Source organism: Scomber japonicus, chromosome 1 (assembly GCF_027409825.1).
Source record: "Scomber japonicus isolate fScoJap1 chromosome 1, fScoJap1.pri, whole genome shotgun sequence".
NCBI classification, from domain to species: Eukaryota; Metazoa; Chordata; class Actinopteri; order Scombriformes; family Scombridae; genus Scomber; species Scomber japonicus.
The window spans coordinates 18,685,664-18,710,870 of NC_070578.1; the positions used below are offsets into that span (position 1 = coordinate 18,685,664).

The following is a 25,207-nucleotide window of genomic DNA, read 5'->3' on the forward strand; positions in this document are numbered from 1 at the left end:
AAGCCAGTTTAAGCCAGATTTTCAAAAGATGAATATACTGGAACTGTAACAGATGAAACCTTACAGGTCTCGTGAGACCTCCTCCTCTGCCTTAGTGGATGTTGTTGACCTGTAGCTTGAGTGCATATTTTTAGCATTTTAATCGTATGAGAGACAACTTCCTAACCCTGTGTTTAACCGTATTGTTACATAAAATCGCTAAAAACCTTTACTAGAGACTAATAGACATCAGTTGAATGCAGCTGTTTTTTTACATTAACTGTATTTGGATTTTCTGTGCAATATTATAAGTGTGTTTCCCTGTTTAAGTCCCATCAGTGTGAATGTCTTTTGTCTCTGACTCTTGGTGCCTGTTTGGAACATTAACTTTAAGTGTCTTTTCTTGCTATAGGTGTAACTCAAGGAATATGTGGAGACCCAGGGATCCCTCCCCACGGTGCTCGTTTGGGAGGGGAAGAATTTAAAACCAAGAGCCTGCTGCGTTTCAGCTGTGAGGCGGGATATAGTCTGATTGGCTCAGCTGAGAGGACTTGCCTTCACAATGGCGCCTGGAGCGGCACGCAGCCTATCTGTCAAGGTGGGGAAGCGCAGCAACAACCATTTGTGTGACTTGTGTGGCTGTGTTGAAAATTTGATTCTACAGGAAGAAGGAACAATAGTCATTAGGCAACCTATACTACAACTCACACTTCAAACAGCATACAAAGTGCCTTTATTTTTCACAGAGATGTCATTTTTAATCCCATCAAAATTGAAAGATGTCACACAACTCTGCCTCAGTACACAATATTTTATTCATTGTATGTTTTCAGCTATCTTGCCTTCATCAGGGTGGTGTCTTAGGCTGTTTCTTGTTTCCTTATATCCAATTCATTGATCTGTCATGAAATAAAAGAGATATCTGTGGGCTGTTTTGCAAGGTGCTATACTTAAATGCATGTTTTATTAAACCAGTTTCATAGTAAAAGCATGCTACTTGTTTTAAACAAGACACCTGGATCAACAACACAACATGCTAAGCTGTCTCTTTAGAAAACATCATACATTTTGATAGCAAGTTATCTCAGACTGAGGTTACCTTTGAGTCCCAACCCAGATTTGATTAAACATTGCTGTAAAAATAAACATTGCTGTAAAACGATGCGGTGCAGATTTTGTATTCCAACTGTACATTCTTGGACTTAATTATTCAGAAATTTATGTGGAAATAAATCAGTTCAGACACCAAAGTTGAACAGCCTAATCTCTACTTTGGAGAATACAGTGGCATCCGACTACTTAGTATTTTAGTGACAGTAAGCAACTAATCCATTCCCAAATTTAGCTTAAAGACTGTAAAGTGAATTCAGACATTTTCTTCTAAACACATTAAATAGGTCATAAATGTATTTCTAAAAAATGTGTAAAAAGCATTTCAACCATTTAGATTTGAATTGTGGAGCTAGGCTTCACAAACTGTGTTTCAAGATTTCTGTGTTCAGGATTTAGTGGTGATTAGCATAAACCCGCCCCTGCTGCTGTAGCGGTATAAATACATTCAGTGCACACTACTACTACTACAGTCTACAGTTAGTCAGTTAGCTGAGTTAGGGGGCGGGGTTTCAGTCAATTCGGCGGCCACACCCACAGCGTTTGGGAGCAGAGAAAGAGGCATAAGTTTGAAGCCTACTTTCATACATTTGGCAATTTTTTTTAATCATTCAAATTTGGCAGGGTGGTTAACAACACACTTTTCTGTGGTATGTCAAACTTAGAACACATATTTATTCTTACTTTACACAGACTTTAAAGCATTTGTACATTGTACACTGTACAATGTACATTAGTATATATTGTGTAAGTTAAAGCTTATACAACGTTGTTGTTAATAATATCTCTATGAGTACTAGTAGTAGTTTATGGTACCATTTAACTCCCATAATTTGTGATATTATATGTTGCAATATGTCATTTAACAAAATGCAGCAAGCTGCTATGTTTATACAGTATAGACTAGAGGTAACAGTTTGTAGGAAAAAACAGTGTTTATATCTGTGTGGCCTAAATATAAAGGATTGTAGTGTGTCACTCCTATCTGACTGAGCTGGATCTTCAACAGCACTGTGGTAATAAAGTACGTCCTATACAACAGCAGTTTTCAAAGACACTCTTTAAACCCATGGGGGTTTAGGGGAAATGAAAGTGGGTCCCCACAGTGCTGTAGAGGCACTGAAATACTAAGCTGCCTCCTATGTTACCTTCCCTATTCCCAACTATGTTAGTTAGGTTGAATAAAGTACTGTTGACAGTGACACTAACTCCATTATAGTCTTGTGCAGATTTAAGAGTCAGATAGATGGATTATGTTCTAGTTATAATGTGTGTGGATGGGGAAAGCAAAAATGAGTCATACAGATTCAGTGTACGCTCTATATTATTTTGTGGCTATGACCCAAAACACCACCACTATACTAAATATAGAATACTGATACGCATCAGGACTACAGTGACTTCAACGAGAAAAATCAGTACTACATCTACTCAAATAAATAAGTATGATATTTAGCTGGAAAATTGCAGCTCTTTGATGAAACGCTTCAAACCAAAATGACATATATTTTGGTCAATAATTTTCAGTACTACCAATCTGAAGAACATTGCTACTTAAAAATAGTTTTTAAGATGACTCAGAATGTTAATAGAAACGTATAATGTGATTTTCTTTCATGCCATCAATCAATACCTTCAGATTGTATCTCATTTTGGAATAAAACTCTTAAACAGAAGCACACCTCTCCCAAAAGTACAACTCAAAGGCACAGAACTTGAAGCTGTAATGAAACCATATTCCACTGACAAGCAGTTATCTAATTTAATTGAAAGATGTGTGGCTGTGACTTTATAACTATGAATCAATTAATTTTACTACTTGTATTTTGAGTCTTGGTTTGTCTACAATATATTGAATTAAAGACATCAAAATCTAGCCTTCTAGTATAATTGACACCCAAACCCACACACCTCAGAGATGTGTGTGTGTATACCTTTGTGTAACACTAATCATTTATGTCTGTCTACAGTTGTTTTTCATTAAGCTAATAGTGGTTAAAAGCTGATTCAGAAAGGATGAGACATCTATCATTGAGACACATCCACAGTGAAATCCATACACCCATCCAGACACATACATGGTGCTCATACATCTCTAGGCACATAGTGCATATGCTGATAACACTCAGCAAACTGCATTACACTGTAGAGTACATCATGAAAGACTGTGTGGTCTTTCATGATACACTCCACCCACACACTCTGTTACTCTTGGACAGAGCTTTTAAGGGCCCTAACTAATGAATCCCATCAATAGGTGTTTGATTGTTCAAGGCTGTCAGTTGTCATGATCTTATTAGTGAAGTGTGCTGTGGCTGGTTGCTAATTCCTGTCTGTTCTGTTAATGTGCTGTGCCAGCAAACTAAAGGTTGATGGATCACTAGTGTAGACCAGAGCCATAGGCCTTCCTTCTCTGTATTCATGTGTCCTCCACGAAAGTTTCGTCTGATAATATGCCAGGGCAAAGAAAGCAAATGATGCCTACATATCCTCACGTTTCACTTACCAAAACTGTGAGAACAACACATTAATAATAACCTACTGCACACAGCACAGTAGACTGTAAAGACTTCAGTGGAGGGCCTGTGAAAGCAGCTGTGAAGATGAACACCAGTGTGTCTTAATGGATGCTGCAACGTCAAGCACACAGGCAATCTGGAATATAATATGTATTCTCTGTGCTCACATCACTGAGACTTTGTTCTCCCCAAGATACCTTGGGAAGGACATTGTTCACAAGTACTGACTGATAATTAGCTTTGCAACCCTGCTGCATGACCAAAGCTTCCTCTTATTTCTGTTTGTTTTTTCCCCACAACTGTTGGATGTCTTTCCATTAGGATCTTATCCAAAACGCTGTTGCATACATATTTGCAAACAGCATATCTTGATTTTTAACAAGAGGCAGAACCAACAACTGTGCTTGTAGCAGTTGAAAGCTGAGTGCTCAGCAGCACTTTGGCAGGTACAGTGAGCACTGTAGATGTATTACAAGCCTCCCGTCACCCTGTGGCTAACAACTAGAATACTGTACATCTTCTATTCAGTGCTGGGAATCAATCCAGCAACCCTTAGTTATTAATCAGCCTTTACTACCTTGAGGACATATTTTATGTTATTTCCAGCTGACTCCAGTGATAATCTCATTATTCTAGCCTACAGCTGATCAGCCTTGAGTGACAGCAAGACAGTATTGCTCACATTGATATTATCACTATGATTAATTGCCACTGTTTAATATTTCCTCACTCCTCAGCTGTGTCCTGTGGTAACCCTGGCACGCCAGCACACGGCAGAATTGTCCTCAGTGATGGCATTACCTTCGGCAGCTCAGTGGCTTATGCGTGCTGGGAAGGGTTCAAAACATCAGGCCTGACCACCAGACACTGCACAACAAATGGGACATGGACAGGACAACCCCCAGACTGTACTGGTAGGATAACTTTAATATTCTTGCCGTGGTACTGTACTTACTAGTGGTAACAGTGGTGGGTGTAGTAATTATTATAAATATATAAAAATATTAGCAACGGTTGAACCAGCATCATTAGCTGTAGGAATAGAAGTAATACTACAAACAGTGTTAGTGTTGGTGCTTGCATAGTACTGTTATTGGTAAAGCATGCAAGAGTAAAATAAATTGTGAATAGGCTGCAAAACCTACTGCAAAACCTACTGCAGTACTGTACAAGTGTGAGTTTGCTGTGTCTTAGATTTCAACTTGTTGCTTTTACAGAGGCAGGCAGAAGTTTGGGGAAAGGACAAAATAAAAGTGGGAGGTGGATGAAATGAAATGAGGCAGAGTTTTCAGGGAAGTTAAGGAATGCAGTCTGTGAGATAGTTGAGTTGGTGGATGAGGCAGGCAGGGAGAAGTAAAAAACAACATCAATTTTCAGACTATGTTTTAAAAGCATAGTAAGTTACAGTAAAATATTGCCCAAAGATGTTTCTGCTCCAGTGCACCACTACAAAACTACAGGCTCACTGAAACAAAAACAATCTGACAGATACTCACTGTACTTTCTGTATTCTCTCTCCCTCTTCTAGTGATCAGTTGCGGAGACCCAGGGCCAGTTGCTTATGGGATTTATTTAGGAAGAGAGTACACCTTCAACCACACAGTGACCTACCGTTGTAACCCTGGTCACCTGATGGAACCACCAGGACACAATATTTTGCACTGCACTAAAGACGGAACTTGGAACCAAACCAAACCCAGCTGTAAAGGTAAGACAAATGAACAACAAAAAAATACTGTTACCAAGGTTACACTGGACTAGAACAGCAACTTTTGGGATTTTGTAAAGATGGAATCTGCAATGATGGATCCTCAGGTCCAATAGCATATGTCATGTAATGCTATCTAGACAACCGATTTGCTTTAGAGCAACACAATATTTAAAGTGCACAATCACCACCTCCAACATTGCCACAAGACACCGAACATAATTCTGTACAAACTATGACTGTATAAGTTATCAGAACTTAGAGAACCACAAGGACATCCATAATTATACACTATATAAATATATATATGCCAAAAATATATCAGAAATGTAAGAAGAGCAGAAAGAAACAATAATAATATAATACAAATAAAATGGAGAATAAATATTCTTAATAGCACAAATCCTTCCTACACAAATGGGGAAACACACTGAAGAGAATCTAATTATTACACTATTGCACTTAGAACAGCAAACACACTGTTTAAATGGCACAAGACTAAACCAATTCACCTTGGAGGCGCACAGATTCGTTTTGTATTACCATTCCACACAACCCAGAAAAATAAAAATGTGCGTGAACTATAGGTCTGTATTTAGAATATTATGAATGAAATGGGCGTTATTTGGAAGAAAGTCGTGAAGAAAGTGTGACAGACTTTAGTCCACTAATTCCATTAGAGTATTGCTCTATTTAGTGGATCCCCCATTCCCCCCTGCTTGTTCCAGTAGGGAGACCCAGAGGTGAACTGTCCCCTACTTCCCCTTCTATCACAGCTTCTGTGCACGCGCCGCCATCTCAGGAAGCACGAGTCATGACAAAATGCCGCCCTGAGTGATTGCCCAATTCGCTCATATCAGGGACCACTACTGTCAGTTGATTCTGTCTCTTCATGTATACCCAGACTGACTCAATGATGTTGAGATCAGCGCTCTGTGGGGTCAGTACCATCTTCTTGCAGACCTCCTTTGTTCCTCACCGTGAATAGTTCTTTATGACTGGCTGTATGTTAAGGATTGTTGTCATGCTGCAGAATACGTTTGGGACCGGTTTGATGGTATTGCATAACGGATAAGAACCTTAATATCTAAATTGCCTAAAATTTTGCACAGTAAACTAAACTAGTGATAGATTCTACACTGTAATTGAACACTATGTAGAAGATGGACTGGAGGTGGAAATGTGTCAAGAAACAAAAATCTTCTAATAACGTGGTGCAGAACCACAAAGAAGTGTAAGGATAGTTATTGATATAGAGCTGTAAAAATGCAGCCCCACAAAAATAAGTGGCAGTTTAATTAAGAACAGTAATATTTCAGTAAGTGCTGGCATAAAATAACAGATTGTGACTTCAACAGAACATTAGAAAGAGGCAATGCAAGATTAACATTGGTCCTTACAATTGCAGATTGTTAGGTTAGAGTTTATTTTCTGAAACCTTTCAGTTTTTCGCAAACACAAAGAGGAAAATAAAAAGGAATGCATTAAAATAAAATGAGTAAGAGTTTTACAACAGCCGATATTTAGAGTTTAGACTGTGATTCTCAACAACAGTAAAAGGGAATGTTTCCTGAGATCCTCCCTGCCATTTCTTCCCACAAACAGAAAATCTCCTGCTGGCTCCTGCAGTTGCAGAGGCTTTGAACTGAGATGAAAAAAACTGAGAAAGCAGGCTGAGATGCTACTGAAAGAGATGCAGAGAGAGGGGAAAACAGAGAAGTAGAAGATACTATAGGTGATACAGAATAAGAGTGGAGCAGGACATTGAAAAGAGAAAATAAGAGGGTGAGAGGAAGAATAGGAAGGACAGGGGGAGATACATCTAGTCCTCTGTCTCTCTCTGTTCTTTTTCCTTTTTTGCTCCTCACTTTTGTCCTAATCTTTAGGTTCTACTTCTACTGTTCACATATTTTTGTTCAACTCCTCTTTTTTCATCCCCCCCTTCTTTCCCGCTTCAAACAATCCACAAAGCTTCATTTGATCCTGTTTTGGAACAGCAGCTTCTTCACACACAGACACACATGCCCAAACAGAAACATGTTGAATGAAGGAGTTGTAAGCCATAAAAGTGTAGCTTGACAGGCAAAATCAATCAAGTGAGACTTAGGAAGAAGCAGAAATTGAACAAGTGTAGCAAAGAGAGGAAGGCATACAGAAAGGAGGGGAAAAAATAAATAAATAGCATCAAGGGAGAAGAGAAAGAGGAAGAATTGAAAGGATGAGGAGGTGTGGCGGAAAATAGATAATAAACAGAGGAGACACAAAAAAGACACAGGGACAAAGTAATGTAGAGATTAAGAAAGAAAATGGGAGGTTTGAAAAAAGAGTCAAGTGGGTGAATGAAAAAGGAAAAAGAGTGAATGTGATGAGGCATCAGTGGGGTTGCAGGGAGAAAGCAACAGAGAGACGAGTGCAAGAGAGAGAGAGAGAGGGAGAGGGAGAGAGGGGAAGCAAGTGATGGAAAAAACAAAGAGAGGCAAATCAATACCTGCCCCCAAACCTGTAAACACACAGTGAGAAAAGGGATTAAGCCCATAAAATGTGTTGGCTGGGTGAATTGCGCCAGGAGAGATAAGAAGACAAAGGGAGGGAAGGAGAGGCAGTAATGGTGTGAGAAGGAGACCAAGAGAGCAACAGAAAAGGATAAAAGAGGATGAGGAAGAAAGGTTCAGGGAGAAAAAGAAGAAGGGCTGGAGGGAGAGACTGAAAAAGGAAGTAGGAAGACAGAAAGGAGGCTGGGGACCAAACTGTAAGAATGAGCAGTGTTGAGACGTGAGAGGAAAGAAGAAAGTGTAAGGAGAGGGAGAGGAGTCAATGATCGCAGTGACAGAGGGAAGAACAGAGGTGTGTAAGCAAGCAGTGATGAGAGGTAGTAAGGCTGACTCCTCCAGAATCATGTGAAGCCAAACCAGTCTACTCATAGCAAGGGAGAAACACAAAAAGAAAAGAAAATAGTTCAAAACCTTCAATTACTGACACAAGTGTTCGTTGGGCATCAGAGACCTGCAGAAATATTGGTCTGGAATATTAACTTCTAAAGTCAATAATACTGTTTTATTCTATTTTTAGACAGCTGGAGTTTCAACCCTAACAACAAAGTTGTTGTTCAGGGGAAGAAAAGACTCACACAATCATTATTTTTAATAATAATATTAGCTATTGGCTAACCACCAGCCATTGTTCCTGGAGTCACAGCAAAAAAAATGGCATACTTTATGAAACTGAGATTTGGCTTTGTTTTGTGTGCAGGTGTGTTGATTTTTTAAATGGAACTAACAACTAGTAGAACACGTACAACACTTTTTTCGAGTCTAGAAGAATGACTTCAGGGAGATGCAAGGCTTCTTCAGGACACTAGTGACATACAAAGCCAGAATTAGTAAACTGATTAGTTTCCCGCGAGCATCCGCTGTTGCCTAGAAACAGCAATGTTACAAACAAAAGATTTTAAGATTAAAATCTATTTTCTTTGTATTGTACTTTGATTCTGTATACTGGTCAAAAAAAGAGAAAATACCAAATCAGGAGATGGAGCAGAACAAATTACAGGAGTTATAATCAGACAAAAAGAAGAAATATGTCCATGTGGTGTGCATTCTTAGTATGATTTTTAGGCCAATACTTGTTAAACTACTGCATTTTGTCTGTAAATTTCTGTTCATTTTAGTATCTACTTCTTGCTGGATCTCCTTTATGTACAGCATGTATGTTTTATTTGTGTATCTGTGTCTGTCTGCCTCTCTCCCTGTTTGCGTGTGTGCTCTGTATATCATCATAGCAGAGTGAATGGAGCGTGAAACCATCTGTCTCCTGGTTAGATGAGGATTACACTGACTTTATTAGATGTTTGAAATCATGCAGATGGTTATCATTATCATAGGGAGTTAGGCTCATGCACACACACACACACACAGATGTTTATCAGGGTGTTAAGAAGCTATGTGCAGATACGTCCATGCTCATGCAACACACATGCATGTATGAACACGCAGGTGCTTGCAAGTGTACATCCACTCAGTGAGTTTCTTAAAATCTAATGAAGCTGCTGTAACATAACACTGTCATGATCACAGAGCCCTATGTATTACATACGATTTTTTTTAATGCAAACTAATCAATTTGATCTGCAGAGCCATTTAATATCAGCATTGGTTATGTAAAGTAGCAGTTGTGAAATCAAGTTTCAAGGTAACTGTGGGTTTGCGTGAATCATTACCATTAGATAAACACCAATCCCCAATAGAAAGTCTAAAGTATACAGTAAATATGAATTTCTTCCTATAATCCTAATGAATATTTTTTTGCGGATAATATCGCTAGCATTGAATTTAACAGACTTGAGGAAAATTCTATTTCACACAGATTCCCCCTTCTACTGGACTCTATGGGTAGTACTCTCCTTGAATCACATGCATGCAATCACCCAATGAATTTTGCATTTACTGTACATAGCTGGCCAATCAGGATGCACCTACCAATTACGTGTGTCTTACTTCAGCGACTATGAATCTGCTCACTGATCTTACCTCTCTATCGATGGAGACACCACTCCAGCAAGCTCGTTCCTGCCCGTCAGACCCTGGCTACATCGCCAACGTCAACAAAATAAGAAATAAATGTATTTAGTATTAGTAATAAGCCTATTTTTCATATCATCTGTGTTTATTAGAATTATAGTTTATTTCATGTCAACTGTATTTATTTTTCTATGTGTAGCAGCTGGAGGCCAAGCAATCAGTCTGTTTTGAATAGGTATGTTTTGTAAGGGCACTGGACATTTCCAACAAATGTGAGGATACAGCACTGTAATCAATGCGCAACCAGAGCATGAGGGTCTTCTCCTAGTTAGATCTCATTGTAGTTGCCAGGTCCATGGAATGGGCACCTACTGCCTGCTCTGGATCTCTTTCACACTGCAAGACGATCCAAAATTAGACCCTGATATGTGCAATGGGGGAAATTGTGTCATGAAGTTTTTGGTAACAGCTCTGTCTTTCCCCTACCTGACAGTGCCTTGTGACACTGTGTCCACGCCCCAGTGAGAACAACTGCTGGTGCTTGTGGCCCTAGTGAATGATTCCTATTAGCCTCTTGAGCATTCCTGTTTGAAGGCTTTGTCATTCAAGACAGATGTGCCGCTTGCACTGAGTTAAGCTAAGAGAGTAAGTGAGCTGTGTGCCCTCTTGGTTCACCCCAGTTGTTTGCTGTGACATGGAAATCTGGTGACATGTTGCAGGAGTCAAGTATAGGGCATAGGGCTGTGTGAGATTATACAAAGGTTACGTTATTGAAACCCTGGTTCTCAAAGCACAGGTGGAGCCTACCTATAGACCCTGCTGCTCCTATGTTGTCTGCTGAAGTGATTTCAGGATGAGAACAGCACTGCCTTACATACTGTATGAGTCACACATGATTGGTAGACGCGTCCTGATAGGTTGGCTAAATTATGAAAATGTCAATGGGCGACTGCACGCATGAGATTAAAGGAGAATATTACCTATGGAGTCCAGTGGATGGCTTTGCCTATTCTTCTAGAACTAGGGTTACAATATTGCAACCTTGTTTCCTCCCAACCACCACAGTGGAAGAAGAAATGCTATCACAAACAACTCAAAACCCCAAATGACCTTTTACAAACTCTCAATCCTACATTAATGTGGTGACCTTGATCATCTACTGATTTAAAGAGAAACGTAGTATTTTTCATATCTTTTTGTGTCTAAGTGTTTAATGGGGACAACAATTTTTGGTCCAGTACTGAGCAAGAGCGCTGCAGCCAGCAGCGTCAAATGTACTTCTAATAAAAGTGCATGTATTTGCTACTGACAGGCTATCATAAGTGCCTGACAACATTATGGTAAGGACCTCTTTATCCGGTCTGTTTGTTACTGTGTCGAAGAAAAGTCTCACTTAATGAAAAGTCCTGTTCTGATATCTTGTGAGAGTTGAGTTGTTGTCAAACTAAATATTCAACCATGACACATTTAGAGAGAGGAGTACCGGGAGGTGTTTGTTGTGTTGGAGTACAGAAAGAGTAGCCTAGTAAAGATTTTCAAAGTCATGGCATAAAATATCAGGATAAGAATAAGAATAATCAGAATTTCACTGTAGATGAGACATTAGAGAGATGGTTAGCACTGCGTGGTATTTTCCTGCTGTTTTCCCAGTGCATGCTGGGATTGACAGCAGCCCTGCAGTAAGTAGTTTGCTTTGGCTTTGTTCAATTAAGATTTTATTTCAGTGGATGGTTGGCATCTCCACAGCTCAGGGCTACACATCCAACAGGGATCTCAGTGCTGTAGAAATGAGCAATTTACAGTCCTGTGTATAGCTGCATTTGGATCGTGGGTAGAGAGAACATGCAAACTCCAGACACACTCACTAAACAGATCAGGGCTGAGTTTCCAACACACCGTCCTACAATGTAATCCAGTCCACCACCACGTTGTCCCTTGATCCGTGTTAAATGATGACATTACATCAGTGGATGATATTTGACACAGGTGTGTATGTCTGTGTATGTTTTAGTGATCCAGTGTGGACATCCTATTCAAGTACTTCATGGAAAAGCGGAAGGAACAGACTTTTCATGGGGATCAAGTGTTAGCTACAGTTGTTTCCATGGTTACCAGTTGTCCACTCCTGCTGTGTTAACCTGTGAGGGGAATGGAACATGGACAGGAGACATACCACAGTGTCTGCGTAAGTTATTTGTCCTTTGCTAACAATAGGCACTTGCCAACCTTGAATGATGCACATAACTCGGTAATAACTGTAACTGTTGTGTCTTTCAAGCTGTCCTATGTGGTGATCCAGGCTCTCCTGGAGGTGGATTCAGAGAGGGGAACATCTTTTCCTACCGGTCAGTGATTAAATATGTTTACTTATTTATTTAATGTATGTACTTTCTTTAATTACTGACTACTGTTTTCCTGCATTGGATACCTATCCAATGCAGGAAAGCCTTTTGAAAAACATGTGCTTTCTTAATATGATCTCATTTTTGATAGATTATTATTACTGCTACTAGTATGACTACTCTATATTTGTTCACTTGAGGCTCCCTGCCACATCTGAATTTTCAGTATCACAGCAACTGTTGGTATCACTTGGTCTCTTGCTGCATGTGATTCACCATACACGTGTTTAATGTGAAACAGGTAGTGAGACTTTACTGTGAAACCACCTTGGGTCAATGCCAGCAAGGTTATGAAATGTTGAGTTGATAAAGTCTAAAAATTAGTTGCACATTTTTAGGCCCTTGTGTCTGAGTGTAAATTTGAAACATTGTTAGGACACAATTGATTTTTGTTGAGTGTAAAACCAAGAAAAAGATGTAGGCCAAATATGAAGTAATGCAATAATGTAAGGAAACAAAATAATCTATATGAAACAGTAATGGAGTATGTTGTTATTGCTCATCCCCAGTTTGTGTGTGTGCGTGCATACGGCATGTGTGTGTGTTGTTCTTTTTTTCTTTTTTTTTAGGTCAGAGGTCAAGTTCTACTGCCACACCCCCTACTTGCTGGTAGGCTCTGTCTCAAGAGTCTGTCAAGCCGATGGGATTTGGAGTGGCCAACAACCAGCCTGTATAGGTAATGAAAAGACCATCATCACAACAACACCCAAAAACTTTGTGTCAGTTTTCATATTTTAAACGTATACTGCCATGAGGAGTGCAGCAGGTGCACTGACTTAAAGCTACCCTTGCCTTTGTTATATTTTTACACATTTTTTTGTTTAGGTTAAAATGCTATTAATAAGGTAATGGCACTCTAAAATGTTAGAGAGATCCACCAGGAGGGAGGAGGGGTTGTTTTAAGATTTATATACAGTGCTTCATGGTGAGAATTAGCTTTAAAAAAATATATATATATATAAAGCTTGTTATTGCTCTCTTTTGGGGGAAATACTGATGCTATACCATAGTCATCTATGCTTCTGATACCGTGGCACAGAATAAAAACAATAACCAGAATTGCATACTATAGTTTTTCCATAAAGTGAGGAACATATTTTGTTTACTGCAAAGGAAAACGTTTCATCAACAACTTATTGATATAAAATTGTGTGAAATTAGATTATTGGTAAGCAATGCTGTGGAGTTCAGTCATACACATGTTTAAGCATTATTATTACTGTGTGGATAGAGCTGGCAATATCATCTAATCAATAGAAAAAGTTTTTAATTTTTATGTCAGCATTTTACAGAGCCCATAAAGGGTCATGGTAAAAAGAAGAAAAAAAACTTTGGTTTCTCGTGCTCACGAGAAATATTTCTGGTAAGCACGAGATACTCTTTAGTGAGCACGAGATACTTTCTGGTGATTTTGGTTTGGTGGTAGCATAATTAAGGGTAGTTGTGCCTCCTGTGCTTAAGCCTCAATGCTGCTCAAAGAATGGCAGCAGAAGAGGATTTATTCTCTTTCCTCCAAACACTAAATATACCTGAAAGTGTCATCAACAAACTAAAAGATGATAAGGTGAAGATAAATGTTAACTTAAGTCACATAAAGTAAGCAATACATGTATAACCTAATGTCCTAATTCTCCTTGCATTTTGTGTACATCCACCTATATCCACAGAGATGGCCAGATGTTTGTAACTGTTCATGAATGAAATTAACTATGCGATCCAAGGTGGTGTATCCCTTGCGCCCAAACAGACTACAAGACTTCAGGGTGCACTCACACTAGGGCCAGTTGTTCCCTACCGTGCTGAAGCACCAATGTCCCCCTCCCCTGTCCCCCACTGGCCCGCACTTAAACCCAAGTGTAGCTACTCAAACGTGGTTGCCTCCTCCGACACATGCGTTGCGTATTTTGTATTTTGTACGTAACCGTGAGTGCATTAGGGTTTAATCCCAGGAAGGGAATTCCCGGGAAATCCAATCAAAACCATTTCCCGATTCCTGAGAAATTTAATGACGGGAACCGGGAAAAATATTGTTATTTAAATATAAGAAAACACAGAACATTGGTGAAATATATTCACTACAACATAGGACAGTTTACTCTCATAAAACATGCACAGGTGTGTGTTAGCGTGCTGTGCACCGGTAAAACACAACACAGCCAATCAATTAACACAACGCACTATGATCTTCTGAGTCATGCCTGTGTAGTATGCAGAGGTGGCAAAAGTACCACAGATATTTGTGTAAAAAGGACTCTAGTAAAAGCAGAAGTACTGATTCAACTCTTTACTCCAGTAAAAGAAAGAAAGTTTGATCACTTCGAGTGATCATTCATGCTCACAGGAATAGACTTAGTTTAACTGAATGACTTAGAAGTCGCCAAATGACTTACTTGAACGAATTTCATTAGTTTATATCATGTAGATTTGTAAAATATTACTTATATGAGGGTCACAGTCACAGACTGTGTAAACTTAGCATTTCATAATTGTGGTAGCAGCGGTGCAGCAGATGTAATGAAGGCCACGCAGCACACTGGATGCAAACTAATATTAAGCCTATAGCCTATTCATTATAATGTCCATGGACATAAATTGAGTTATTTTGCCTTAATAATGATAAAATACTACACAAAAAATGGGAACCCATGCATAAGGTCTCCTCTTTCAGACATGCGCGCATTCAATACTTTCTGGTGAGCACAAGATACTTTCTCATGCTCACGAGAAAGTTTCTTGTGCGCACCAGAAACATTTAATTATTTTTATTTTCCCATGTCCCTTTACGGGCTCCGTAGCATGTGATGTCTATGAAGATTTTGTCCTGGAAAGCAACCCTTTATATTTTTTGGGAAAATTGAGTTCCTTCTTTGTGGTAAATGAGAGCATTAACATTAAGTTGTGAAATCATTAGAAAAAATATAAAGCGTAGCCTCACCACAGACATCCTAATATTTCCATCAAGTTCCTCTACTATGAAGCTACGTGATATTTATTGCTCTATTTGTGTGTGCTTCTGTGTAGATCCTGCCTTCAACAGTTGTCGTGACCCAGGAACGCCAGCATATGGTATCCCGGTCCTTGCCCAGGGCTTTCAGGTTAGAAATATATTGTTTGACTGTAAATTAGAATTGACCTACTCAGAACAGACTTTTAACTGATGACCTGTTGATGTAGTGATTTTACATAAGAGATTGATTCTGTTGGTCAAAATCTTTGTCTGCTATTAGACAGAAGAATCTGGTTATTTTTTAAAAATAGATTTGATTAAATTACAGTGCACAGAGGTTTGTAAACAAATATCTTTCTAGTATAAGGATGTGCTTGCTATGCTTTGAGACCTTTTAGTGGATCTGGTCAAAAAGAGAGTAGCAGTATTCCAGATGTGACAAAACCAGAAAAAAGGTGCTGCAATAATAAAAGCAAAACGATTAAGTATAGATGAATATTAATCTCCACCAGGCATTTTTTTTACCTTAGAGACCAGGCTGTCAGTGGCACAGATAAGAAACTGCTTTGACTATTGATCAAGTATATTGACCACAATCCTTTATGGAACAGGATTAACAAGTGAGTAAATCCTCTGAGATATAGTAGTTTCCCTGATAGAGAGGGATGTAGTCATTCAGCAGGCACAGCAGGTGATGCAGGAGTAACAATGTCCTTCTCAGTATTTATATATGGCTAATATCTATTAAAAAATACACAAATGATACAATTATATGCAGTTGTTTCTTGTTTTGTTAGATATAAAGAGTCAGCAGTAAGGTGGGGTTAAATCTAACCTTTTCATTTTTTCAGTGTTAAGTGTGGCAGGTCTTAAGAAGTTATGGGGCTAATAGTGGATTAAGAAGAAAATTTTGCTTTTACATGTAGGTTGGAAGTAAGGTTTCCTTTAAGTGCCGCAAGAACTACCACATCTTTGGTTCAACCACAAGAACGTGCCTAGAAAATCTAACCTGGAGTGGAACTCAACCTGAGTGCATCGGTAAGAATTAACTATGACTCTTTGCTGTTTATTCCACCATTATTTACACTCATTGTTTATGTTAATTCAGTATGTCTGTTTTGTTGTTACTGATTTTTTTTTATTTTTTTGCTCTAATTTTATGGAGAGGGTTAGGGTTAGGGGTTTTTTAAAGTTACAATGATGAATGTCAATGTGAAATGTGTGTTTTTCACTCTTCCCCATCACTCAGCTCATTCATGCAGACAGCCAGAGACCCCCAGTAATGTAGATGTTAGATCTATGGACCTGCCTACCTTGGGATATACCCTGATCTACACCTGTCAAGATGGTTTCTATCTGGCTGGAGGATCAGAGCACAGAACCTGCAAAAGTGATGGCAGGTGGTCAGGCAAACCACCGCTCTGTAAAGGTATTCAGATCCTATCTTGAAAATGTGCTGCTTGTGTTACATTGGCTGATCTTGAACCTAAACTGTAACACAGAGGTTATAATCCCATATGGCTTAAAATAAATATAGATAACACTGATATTATTGGTATGCTCTTGTAAATCAGCCTCAGGCATGCCTTGAATGCTGGGGTGATGCTGCTTTTATCACATATGCCTGGCCCTATCTTCCTTTAAATACAAGGAGTGGATGGCTGTGAAAACTGTGATCTATGGCAACAATACAATCATTTTTTTCAATTTTAAACTTTAATAAATCTATTTTGGCTTAGTTGATAGTTAATTATTTTTACCACAGAGTCAACTAAATCAAACTATGCTATGTTTTGTTTCAGTTGGAGTTAAAGTCAATCCCAAAGGCAGAGGAGAGTCAGATGTGCAGAAGAACAAGATTCGAGGTATGCAGAATGACCAATTACAACACACAAACACATACAGTATTGTATATATACCACACATAAACAATAAATATACTTATTGCACTTGTATGTTTCCTTTGCAGCTTGTTTTTACTGTACAGCATTTTAAGTTAAGCTTATTATACTGTGTACAAAGTATTTCCCAGAAAAGAGTGGCTATTGAGGCAGGAGGGTGTTGACTACATGGATCTATATGAGCAGTCCTGTTTCAGATTCAAAGGATGCCAGTGATTTATCCTGTGAACAGGGTGCAGGTTGGCTCATACCAAGTAAATAAATCAGTGAAAACATTCAGGTGCAATACCATGTAATACCTTGTAAGTTTGAAGTAGGATTTTATAATCAATATATGCATTTAGAGAGACCTGGTGAAAAGACTGACACCACAAAAAAAGACCGTAATTATGAAATTTTCTCTAGAAATACTGGAGCTGCTGAATTTTGAATTGGTAATATTACTAAGTGTGGGATTCAGGCAGCCAAGTAGTAACCCACTGCAGCAATCAATTTTAAAGAAGCCACTTTCTATGTTTTGTCTGACTCATACAAGGGGGTTATCCTAATTCTGACCCTTTTATTTACTATCATATCTGCTCAAAACCTTTAAAGACTGTGTAAAGTGAATTCAAACATTTTCTTTTAAACACATTAAATAGGTCATAAATGTATTTCTAAAAAAGGTGTAAAAAGCATTTCAACCATTTAGATTTGAATTGTGGAGCTAGGCTTCACAAACAGTGTTTCAAGATTTCTGTATTCAGGATTTAGTGGGCGGGTCTGTAACGTGGCGGTGATTAGCATAAACCCGCCTCTGCTGCTGTAGAGGTATAAATACATTCAGCGCACACTATCAATCAATCAATCAATCTTTATTTATATAGCGCCAAATCACAACAAAGTTATCTCAAGGCACTTTACACATAGAGCAGGTTCTAAACCGAACTCTTCAGGTTTTAACTTTAAAGAGACCCAACATTCCCACATGAGCAACAGTGGCAAGAAAAAACTCCCTTTTAACAGGAAGAAACCTCAGGCAGAACCAGGCTCAGAGTGGGCAGCCATCTGCCTCGACCAGTTGGGGTAGAGAGGAGAGAGAAGCACAATGAAAATCATCCGGACGTCTACAGGCCCAGATTACCTGTGAGACAAGACACTACTACTACTACAGTCTACAGTTAGCCAGTTAGCTGAGCTAGCCGCCGAACTAGCCGCTGAGCTAGCAGCAGAAAGCTCTCAGACATAGCATCCATGTTTCAGGTAGAGGTGGTGACTTTGATTGACAGGTGACACATGGTAGGGGGCGGAGTTCCAGTGAACTCAGTGTTTGGGAGCAGAGAAAGAGACTGAGTTTTACACAACTTTGAAGCCTAATTTCATATATTTGGCGATTTTTTTCAATCATTCAAATTTAGCAGGTTGGTTAACAACACACTTTTCTGTGCTATGTCAAACTCAGACTATTCCAGTGCACACATTTATCCATTAGAAACTGATCAAATTACTTCAAATGCAAATGTTTAGTTACTTTTAACACAACCACTCTACTTCAATGGTCAACACTTATCAATATCACATTTTGTCACTAGTTGTACTGTGTTGATATTGGTAACAGCAGAAGTAGTAGCCATTTTAATGTTTTGATTTTAAAAAATTGGTTTTAAATTGTCTTTTGTTTGTTTTTCTTCCTTACAGTTCCAGTAGATGTGTTCTCCCAAAACTCTGAGTGGAGTGGTTTCTATGAGTATCTGGGGAAGAGACAAGCCACCACATTTACAGTTACTGGGTTCAATGCTACCAGTGGCAGAGTTAACATCACTTTACTGGAGACCAGCGGAGTGTCAATCAGACTATCAGGTATTTACAAGAAAACGTCAATATTCTTAGTCATTCTTATTAATTTTACTCAAAGTGACTACCTAAGTGAAAACAGTAAACATTGAGTGCCCTCTATCCCCCACCCCCAAACTGCCCAACCCCCTATTGATGTTTTCAGAGACTTGCAGAGGAGACATAAAACTACATATCCAATAAGCTGAAACTTCCTAAGTCATTATTGATTTTCTTAGGTTTAAATGCATAAATATAGTCTGTCATAAAGTTTTACAAGTCGAAAATGTATGTGGAATAGAAAACCCTCACTGTGACCTTGAGCCCCAATGGATGGGTGGATGAAAATACTTTTTTTCGTATCTTAATTAATGACAGATAAATGGAAATAAACTGCAAGGCAGGATTGTAACACCACAGTTTCTATTCTTACATTTATTAGCATGACATAACAAAAATCCATATTAAAATTGGTGCAATTCTGTATATTGCACATAAATACAGTAGGATATTTATAACCATTTAGTCTACAAAGCACAATAGCTAAGGTTTGCAAGAGCTGTAGAGCATACAGAGATGGGAAACAGGTCATTAAAACTGTAAATAATTTAACATGCAGGGCCACTGGTGGGAATTACAAACCTCATGACAGGTTGTGTGCCTGGGCCCCTCCATACTAATGCATCTATATTATCACCAGACAAGTCTGAAAGGCCAAATTATTACCTGGGCCACATAACATCCCAAAGCAGTGCCCCTATACACATGATAATTTTTCTTCATAATGCATTATAGATACAGAATGGGGTATATACTGTAGCGTGGATGTGATTGGCAGGTTACTAAAAAAGGTAAAGCTACACTCACGTGAAAACCTCCAAAACAGTTGTGTTTAAGCAACTGAGGAAAACTGTTACTCTTCCACTGACGCTCATGTATATTTTGACACTTCATGATGACATTTCAAAATCAATAGTTCAGTTTGATCCTGGGGTCATGAAATATTTTCTGCGTTTAGAAGACAGGGGCTCTCAGTGTGTAAAATGATTTTGAGTTTGTGATATTTCTTTCACATGGACTTGTCATATTGAACAGCAACACTCTCTGTGTTGGCACTATAGTTAAGCAAGTAGAGACATGTAGCTGAAGGGTAAATGTCACTTTTTGCCCATTAATGTGTCAGGTGCTTGGTGAAGGGAAATAGAGTATGATAATTCAAAATGTCAAGGTGTCTGCTTTTTTCTGTTCGTCAGTCAACCTATCTGTCTATTTGTCTACCGTCCCTACATTCTGTTTGTCAACTTCTCTTGGTACCTTTTCTTCAAATGTCTTTCTCTTTTTCCTGCCAAGTCAAGTGCCAACACTGTTTTAACTTTAAATTATACCAGGTTCAGGCACTTATAATCACATTATTTGTATTTCTAACACCACCTCCATGTCTTTTTGTCAATCTAGGTACCTACAAGTCAGAGGAAAACCAGTTGCTGTTGAAGGTCTACCAGGTGAAAGGGCCAACAGAGCATTACTACAGCAAGTTTAAAAACGACAACTGGGCTATGGATGGATATGTAAGACTGACTATTGAATATTTGCCCTATTACAATAAAACTAGTATTGCAATAAAACACACCACATTACTCACTCCACACCCACTATACCGGACAGAGTCTTCGAGAGGTGTATTGAAATTCCAGACAAATCCTTACTCTCATTATGCAAAACAGATTTTGAAATACAGTGAAGTCTAATTAACATATTTTCAAAGGGAGGAATGATGTGGTTTACCAAAAAGCTTTTGTTTTCATCCTTGTAACAAAGGTGTAAGAAATAAGGTATTCCAAAAAATTATCACCATCAGAAGTTGCCCAACCCCATCAAATTCCAGTAATCCATTTTGTATTTGTTACCATTTACACAATTTTTTTTATCAAGAGTTAGGTGAGAACTTCAATATGCTCCTCTTATCTATACTGTAAAGCCAAGAAATGTTTAGTTATAGTCAAAAACAAACAATCCTTTTACCAGCCCCTCTTAAAGAATAGGTTTACAGTTCTTTAAGTCTGTCATAAAACAACAGTCAAGTAACCAATTGAAGATTCTGTTCGCTATAAACATTTTTCTGTCCATACTTACTGTACCATTACATTACAAAGGTCCCTTCTAAATGTGCTTACAATGTAAGTAATGTAAGTGGGGGTTTTTTTTTGGTAAAAAATCTCGTGTGTCTCAACAGACAGTCAAAATAGAATATATTTTGAACAGAAATAATTATCACGATAAGAATAGTTTAATTTGAGCAAACAAATCTATTCTATGCTCCATACATTTATTTATGTGTTTGCTATTGTTCACATATTTGACCCTTTTTCACTTAATTTTACTCACTTCCACTCTCAGTTTCTCTGCTTTGCGCTTACAAAGTCTATGAAAACTAGCTTTTCAGCCATTTTATCTCTAGTGGTCACACCCAGTATTGCAGGGAAAAATCCCCCCCCGCAGCCCAAAAAGCAATTTTCCCATAGACCACCATTATAAAAAAATGCATCTGTAAAACTGTTGACAGAACACCTCAAACTGCAAACAAGGTCAATATTGACTCTTTCTATTATGAATTGTTTAACCATGGATATTTTTTATTTTGTAAAACTTACCTTTTTTGGCATATGCACCAGCTGAACAATTCTTATTAGACTGAACTGTGATAACACATCCACAGCCCGCACAATCACTCATCTTTGCACAGTGTTATAATGTGCCACAATTGATTGGTTTTATGAACCTTTATTTCATTCTCTTTATAAGATAGACTGGATTTCTTTAACTTGCAATCTAGTTATTTTGGTAGGATGCTAGCTAACTTCTACCATGTGTGCATTAGCTAATTAGGCTAGTTGACTACTTTGGTGATCTACACAGTAAAGAAATACAGTAATAATTATTGTAGTACCTTTTAAAAAACAGGAATTTAACTGTTCTAATATTTTTTTCAAGTCAGTAGCACAAGTGCCTGTAAAACTATAGATCCAAACACGCACACCAGCCAATTTATTTCCTATCACCATGTGTATGTCAGTGAATCAGAATCATTCTAAATGTATATTGGGATATTGAGATAGAGCAAATGAATGAAAGAGGTTATGATTGTGCTCTCATGTGGATATTAGCAAACAAAGAACATCATTTATTTAGGACAAAATACATTTTTGTTTGCTCAAGCTTAATAATTCTTTTCGTGATTTTATTTCGGGAGAAAATATATTTTATTTTCTCTCAAAAAATCTTCTTATGCGCTCAAAATGTCCCAACATGCACTCAGAAATGAGGCACAAATAAAACTTCATAGATTTCCTGTTCAGCTGCAGTGGAAGAATCATAATAAAAGGAGGGACCTTGGCACTAAACTTTGACAGTAACTTTGAAAGATATTGACTTGATGTGACCAATTTGCACAGCTAAAGCCTCACATTAGCTTAAAATAAACTTTTAAATACATTTTTGCCTAAAAGGAGGGCTGTGGATTTTGTCCACCATCATTTACACTGAAAGTGCATTATGAAGGGATCTCTTAATGGACAATCTGAACAAAAGGAATAATTACAGCAAGAAGAACAGGTGTCAATGTTCATTTATGTAGAAGATGTCATATCTCATATATTGAATCCACTAAAAAGGGTTTTTGGTGGTTTTATGTAGAGTTATGTGCTGGCAGTATGTATTTCTTGACCGAGTGCTGTGAGTTCCTGGAGTCTTAGGCTGTGTATGAAATCACACCCTATTTTTTTTTACATAGTACACTATATTTACCCTCCACCATTTTTGATTGTTTAAATGCACTGAAGTGTATAGAGCCCTCAAACATTGCAACGACTGAATGAAAATGTGTGTCCATGGCATGTACACTACTTTCTTCTAACAAGCCGACAATGCAATGAATCATATTTTGTACAGTAGATGCGCAAAATGATAATGATTCATAAATATCCAAAATCCAAATTTACTGCTCACTATAGTATGAACTACTGCATGTGTGTCATACACGAAGCAGTCAATGAGTAAACAAGGGTGATTGCAGACACAGCCTTGTTGTCACTGTGCTGTTGCCAGGCATCCCACAGAGATTTCAGGAAGTTACTGGTCTGGCCAGAAAATAGTTCCAGCATCTAATTCCTTGTAAAACCACAAAGCTTGGGGCTCAGATATTATTGAATTATTGTTCATTTGCTCTCTTCATTCATGATTTTTTTTTTCAGAACTTTATTGAACATTGAAAAAATACAGACTCTCAAAGAGGATATTAATAACAGATCAAAGTTAAATACAATATAAATATAGGAATAAAAATTGGGGGATTCATGTAAGGAAAAACAAAACAAAAACACAAAAACAACAAAAACATAAATGTCCATGTAAATTAGGCATTTAAATCACCATATCGGAGCAGAGACAAGAAAGAAAAGTCAAAAATCAAAATAACAAATAGCGAGCAATGTCCAGACTTATTTTTCTTGCAGTTTTGTTCATTTAAATTTTTTTGAGACATGAGAAGAAAATCTTAAAATCAGTAATAAATCCAGGGAAGGAGGGCTTACAGTTTCTCCATTTTGAGCAGTACCCAGTAATAAAATTATATGAATAGTGTCCGAAATGGAAAAAGCCAAACCATCCATGTAGAAAATAATATGACATAGTTCAAAAGATGGCACATCTTTAATGTTTAGTGACACCCCATTTTTAATGTCTGACCAAAAACATTGTGATATAGGACATTGAAAAAATACATATTCCAGTGTTTCATTCTCTTCATTGCAGAAGGAACATTGATCCACCTCGAATTTAAATCTTTTTTTTTTTAGAAACTCTGCCACAGGATACATTTTGTTTATGATTTTGAAAGGGGCTTCTTTAACTGTAGGCAAAATAAGCCATTTAATAAATTTAGAATACGCCTTGTTCAACAGATTACATTCTCCAATCAATAGATTTGGTAATACTGTTAACGCATTATTATATATTAAATAGTTCTGAATTTAGTGAAACAAAGGTAGAGGAATCAAACTACACATTTTCTTTGAGAACTATTTAAATTGTATTTTTCTATAAAGTCTGTGTAATTCAAAAAGATACCATTACTATCCATTAAATCAGTTACAAAAATAATGCCTCTTTCAAACCAGCTACTTTTAAAGACTGATTTTCTATTAATTGTAATTACTCTGCTGTTCTCTGCATTCATAATTGTTCTTTGAAGTGCATAAATTGTTTGTTTTTGTCTAGACTATTAATATTTGATGAGCTACATAATCCTTGAAAAAACTGAATGCTTGAAAGAAAGACAGTTAGAGGAAAGGAATGAAGGAAGTCAGCTTTATGTGATTCCATGTTCTATGGTGACGTTTTAACTTAGTCTGATGTGAGATTTAAAGCTGGAACTTCTGAACATCATGTCTACATCTAGGGAATGTATTAAAAATCTGATCCTGTCTGACCTGTTGACAGAGAGGAAGAGAAGTGGTGAGATATACAAACTGACTGGATAGAAGCAGGCAGGGTGAAGGAAAAAATGATGACAGAAAGTACGAAAGAAAGAAGGATGGAGACACGCACAGTAGTCAGTTAACCAATTTATCAGGTTCGGGAATGACAGAAAAAGGAGTGAGGAGGACAGGCAGACTGATAATTATCTAACATTACACTAGCTGTTTCAGTCTCCAAACAGCCCACTACCTGAAAGGTGGAGGTGAAGGGAACAGGAGGAAGGAGAGAGAGGCGAGAGAACAGAGTGTGAGATGTGGAGAAATATTGATAACAAGGGGAGAGGACAGGATGAAAGCTGGCATTGAAATTATTAGGGCATATCGTCAAATATTTTAAAAGGATTGTCCTTTGAGTTTAGCATATCAATACATTTAGGGCCTGATTTACTAAGATCCCAAATAGTGGGTACTAAATTGCGTGCACAGTGTGTTTTGCAGGTGATCTACTAAGAATAACTGTGTAAATGAAAACAGGTGCAACAGGGTGGAGACAGCAGTATTTAAATGAGGGTTTTGCGTGTCTGAATGGAGAGTTTAGACGAGCAGAAAGCTGCAAGCGCAAAATGAAATGTGATCAGGTTCTAGTGGAAGAGGTTAACAAATATATTGATAACAAAAACTAATATAACCAGAAAAAAGTATTTGTGACGTCAATTCTGTTAGTAAAATATTCCACTCCAAAATTATTAATACAGGTGGAAAAACTCCGTCCTGTGCGTATTCTGTCATTGTGCCTCCTTCTCCTCATCTCCATAGTGACAGTAGTCATCTGAGCGCA

The 25,207-nt window shown here is 37.9% G+C and overlaps 1 protein-coding gene across 1 annotated transcript in view; it reads left to right on the forward strand.

Annotated features, from left to right (window-relative positions):
• LOC128357768 (CUB and sushi domain-containing protein 1-like) overlaps positions 1–25,207 on the forward strand; it is a gene marked incomplete at its 5' end in the record, with an annotated part of 321,638 nt that overhangs the window by 290,909 nt on the left and 5,522 nt on the right. The window contains 12 exons of the mRNA XM_053318176.1: positions 392–577; positions 4,346–4,522; positions 5,137–5,316; positions 11,845–12,018; positions 12,112–12,178; positions 12,805–12,911; positions 15,257–15,330; positions 16,109–16,220; positions 16,432–16,611; positions 16,985–17,047; positions 18,761–18,922; positions 20,351–20,463. Coding sequence (XP_053174151.1) covers positions 392–577; positions 4,346–4,522; positions 5,137–5,316; positions 11,845–12,018; positions 12,112–12,178; positions 12,805–12,911; positions 15,257–15,330; positions 16,109–16,220; positions 16,432–16,611; positions 16,985–17,047; positions 18,761–18,922; positions 20,351–20,463 — 1,595 coding nt within the window. The remainder of the gene's footprint in view (positions 1–391; positions 578–4,345; positions 4,523–5,136; positions 5,317–11,844; positions 12,019–12,111; positions 12,179–12,804; positions 12,912–15,256; positions 15,331–16,108; positions 16,221–16,431; positions 16,612–16,984; positions 17,048–18,760; positions 18,923–20,350; positions 20,464–25,207) is intronic.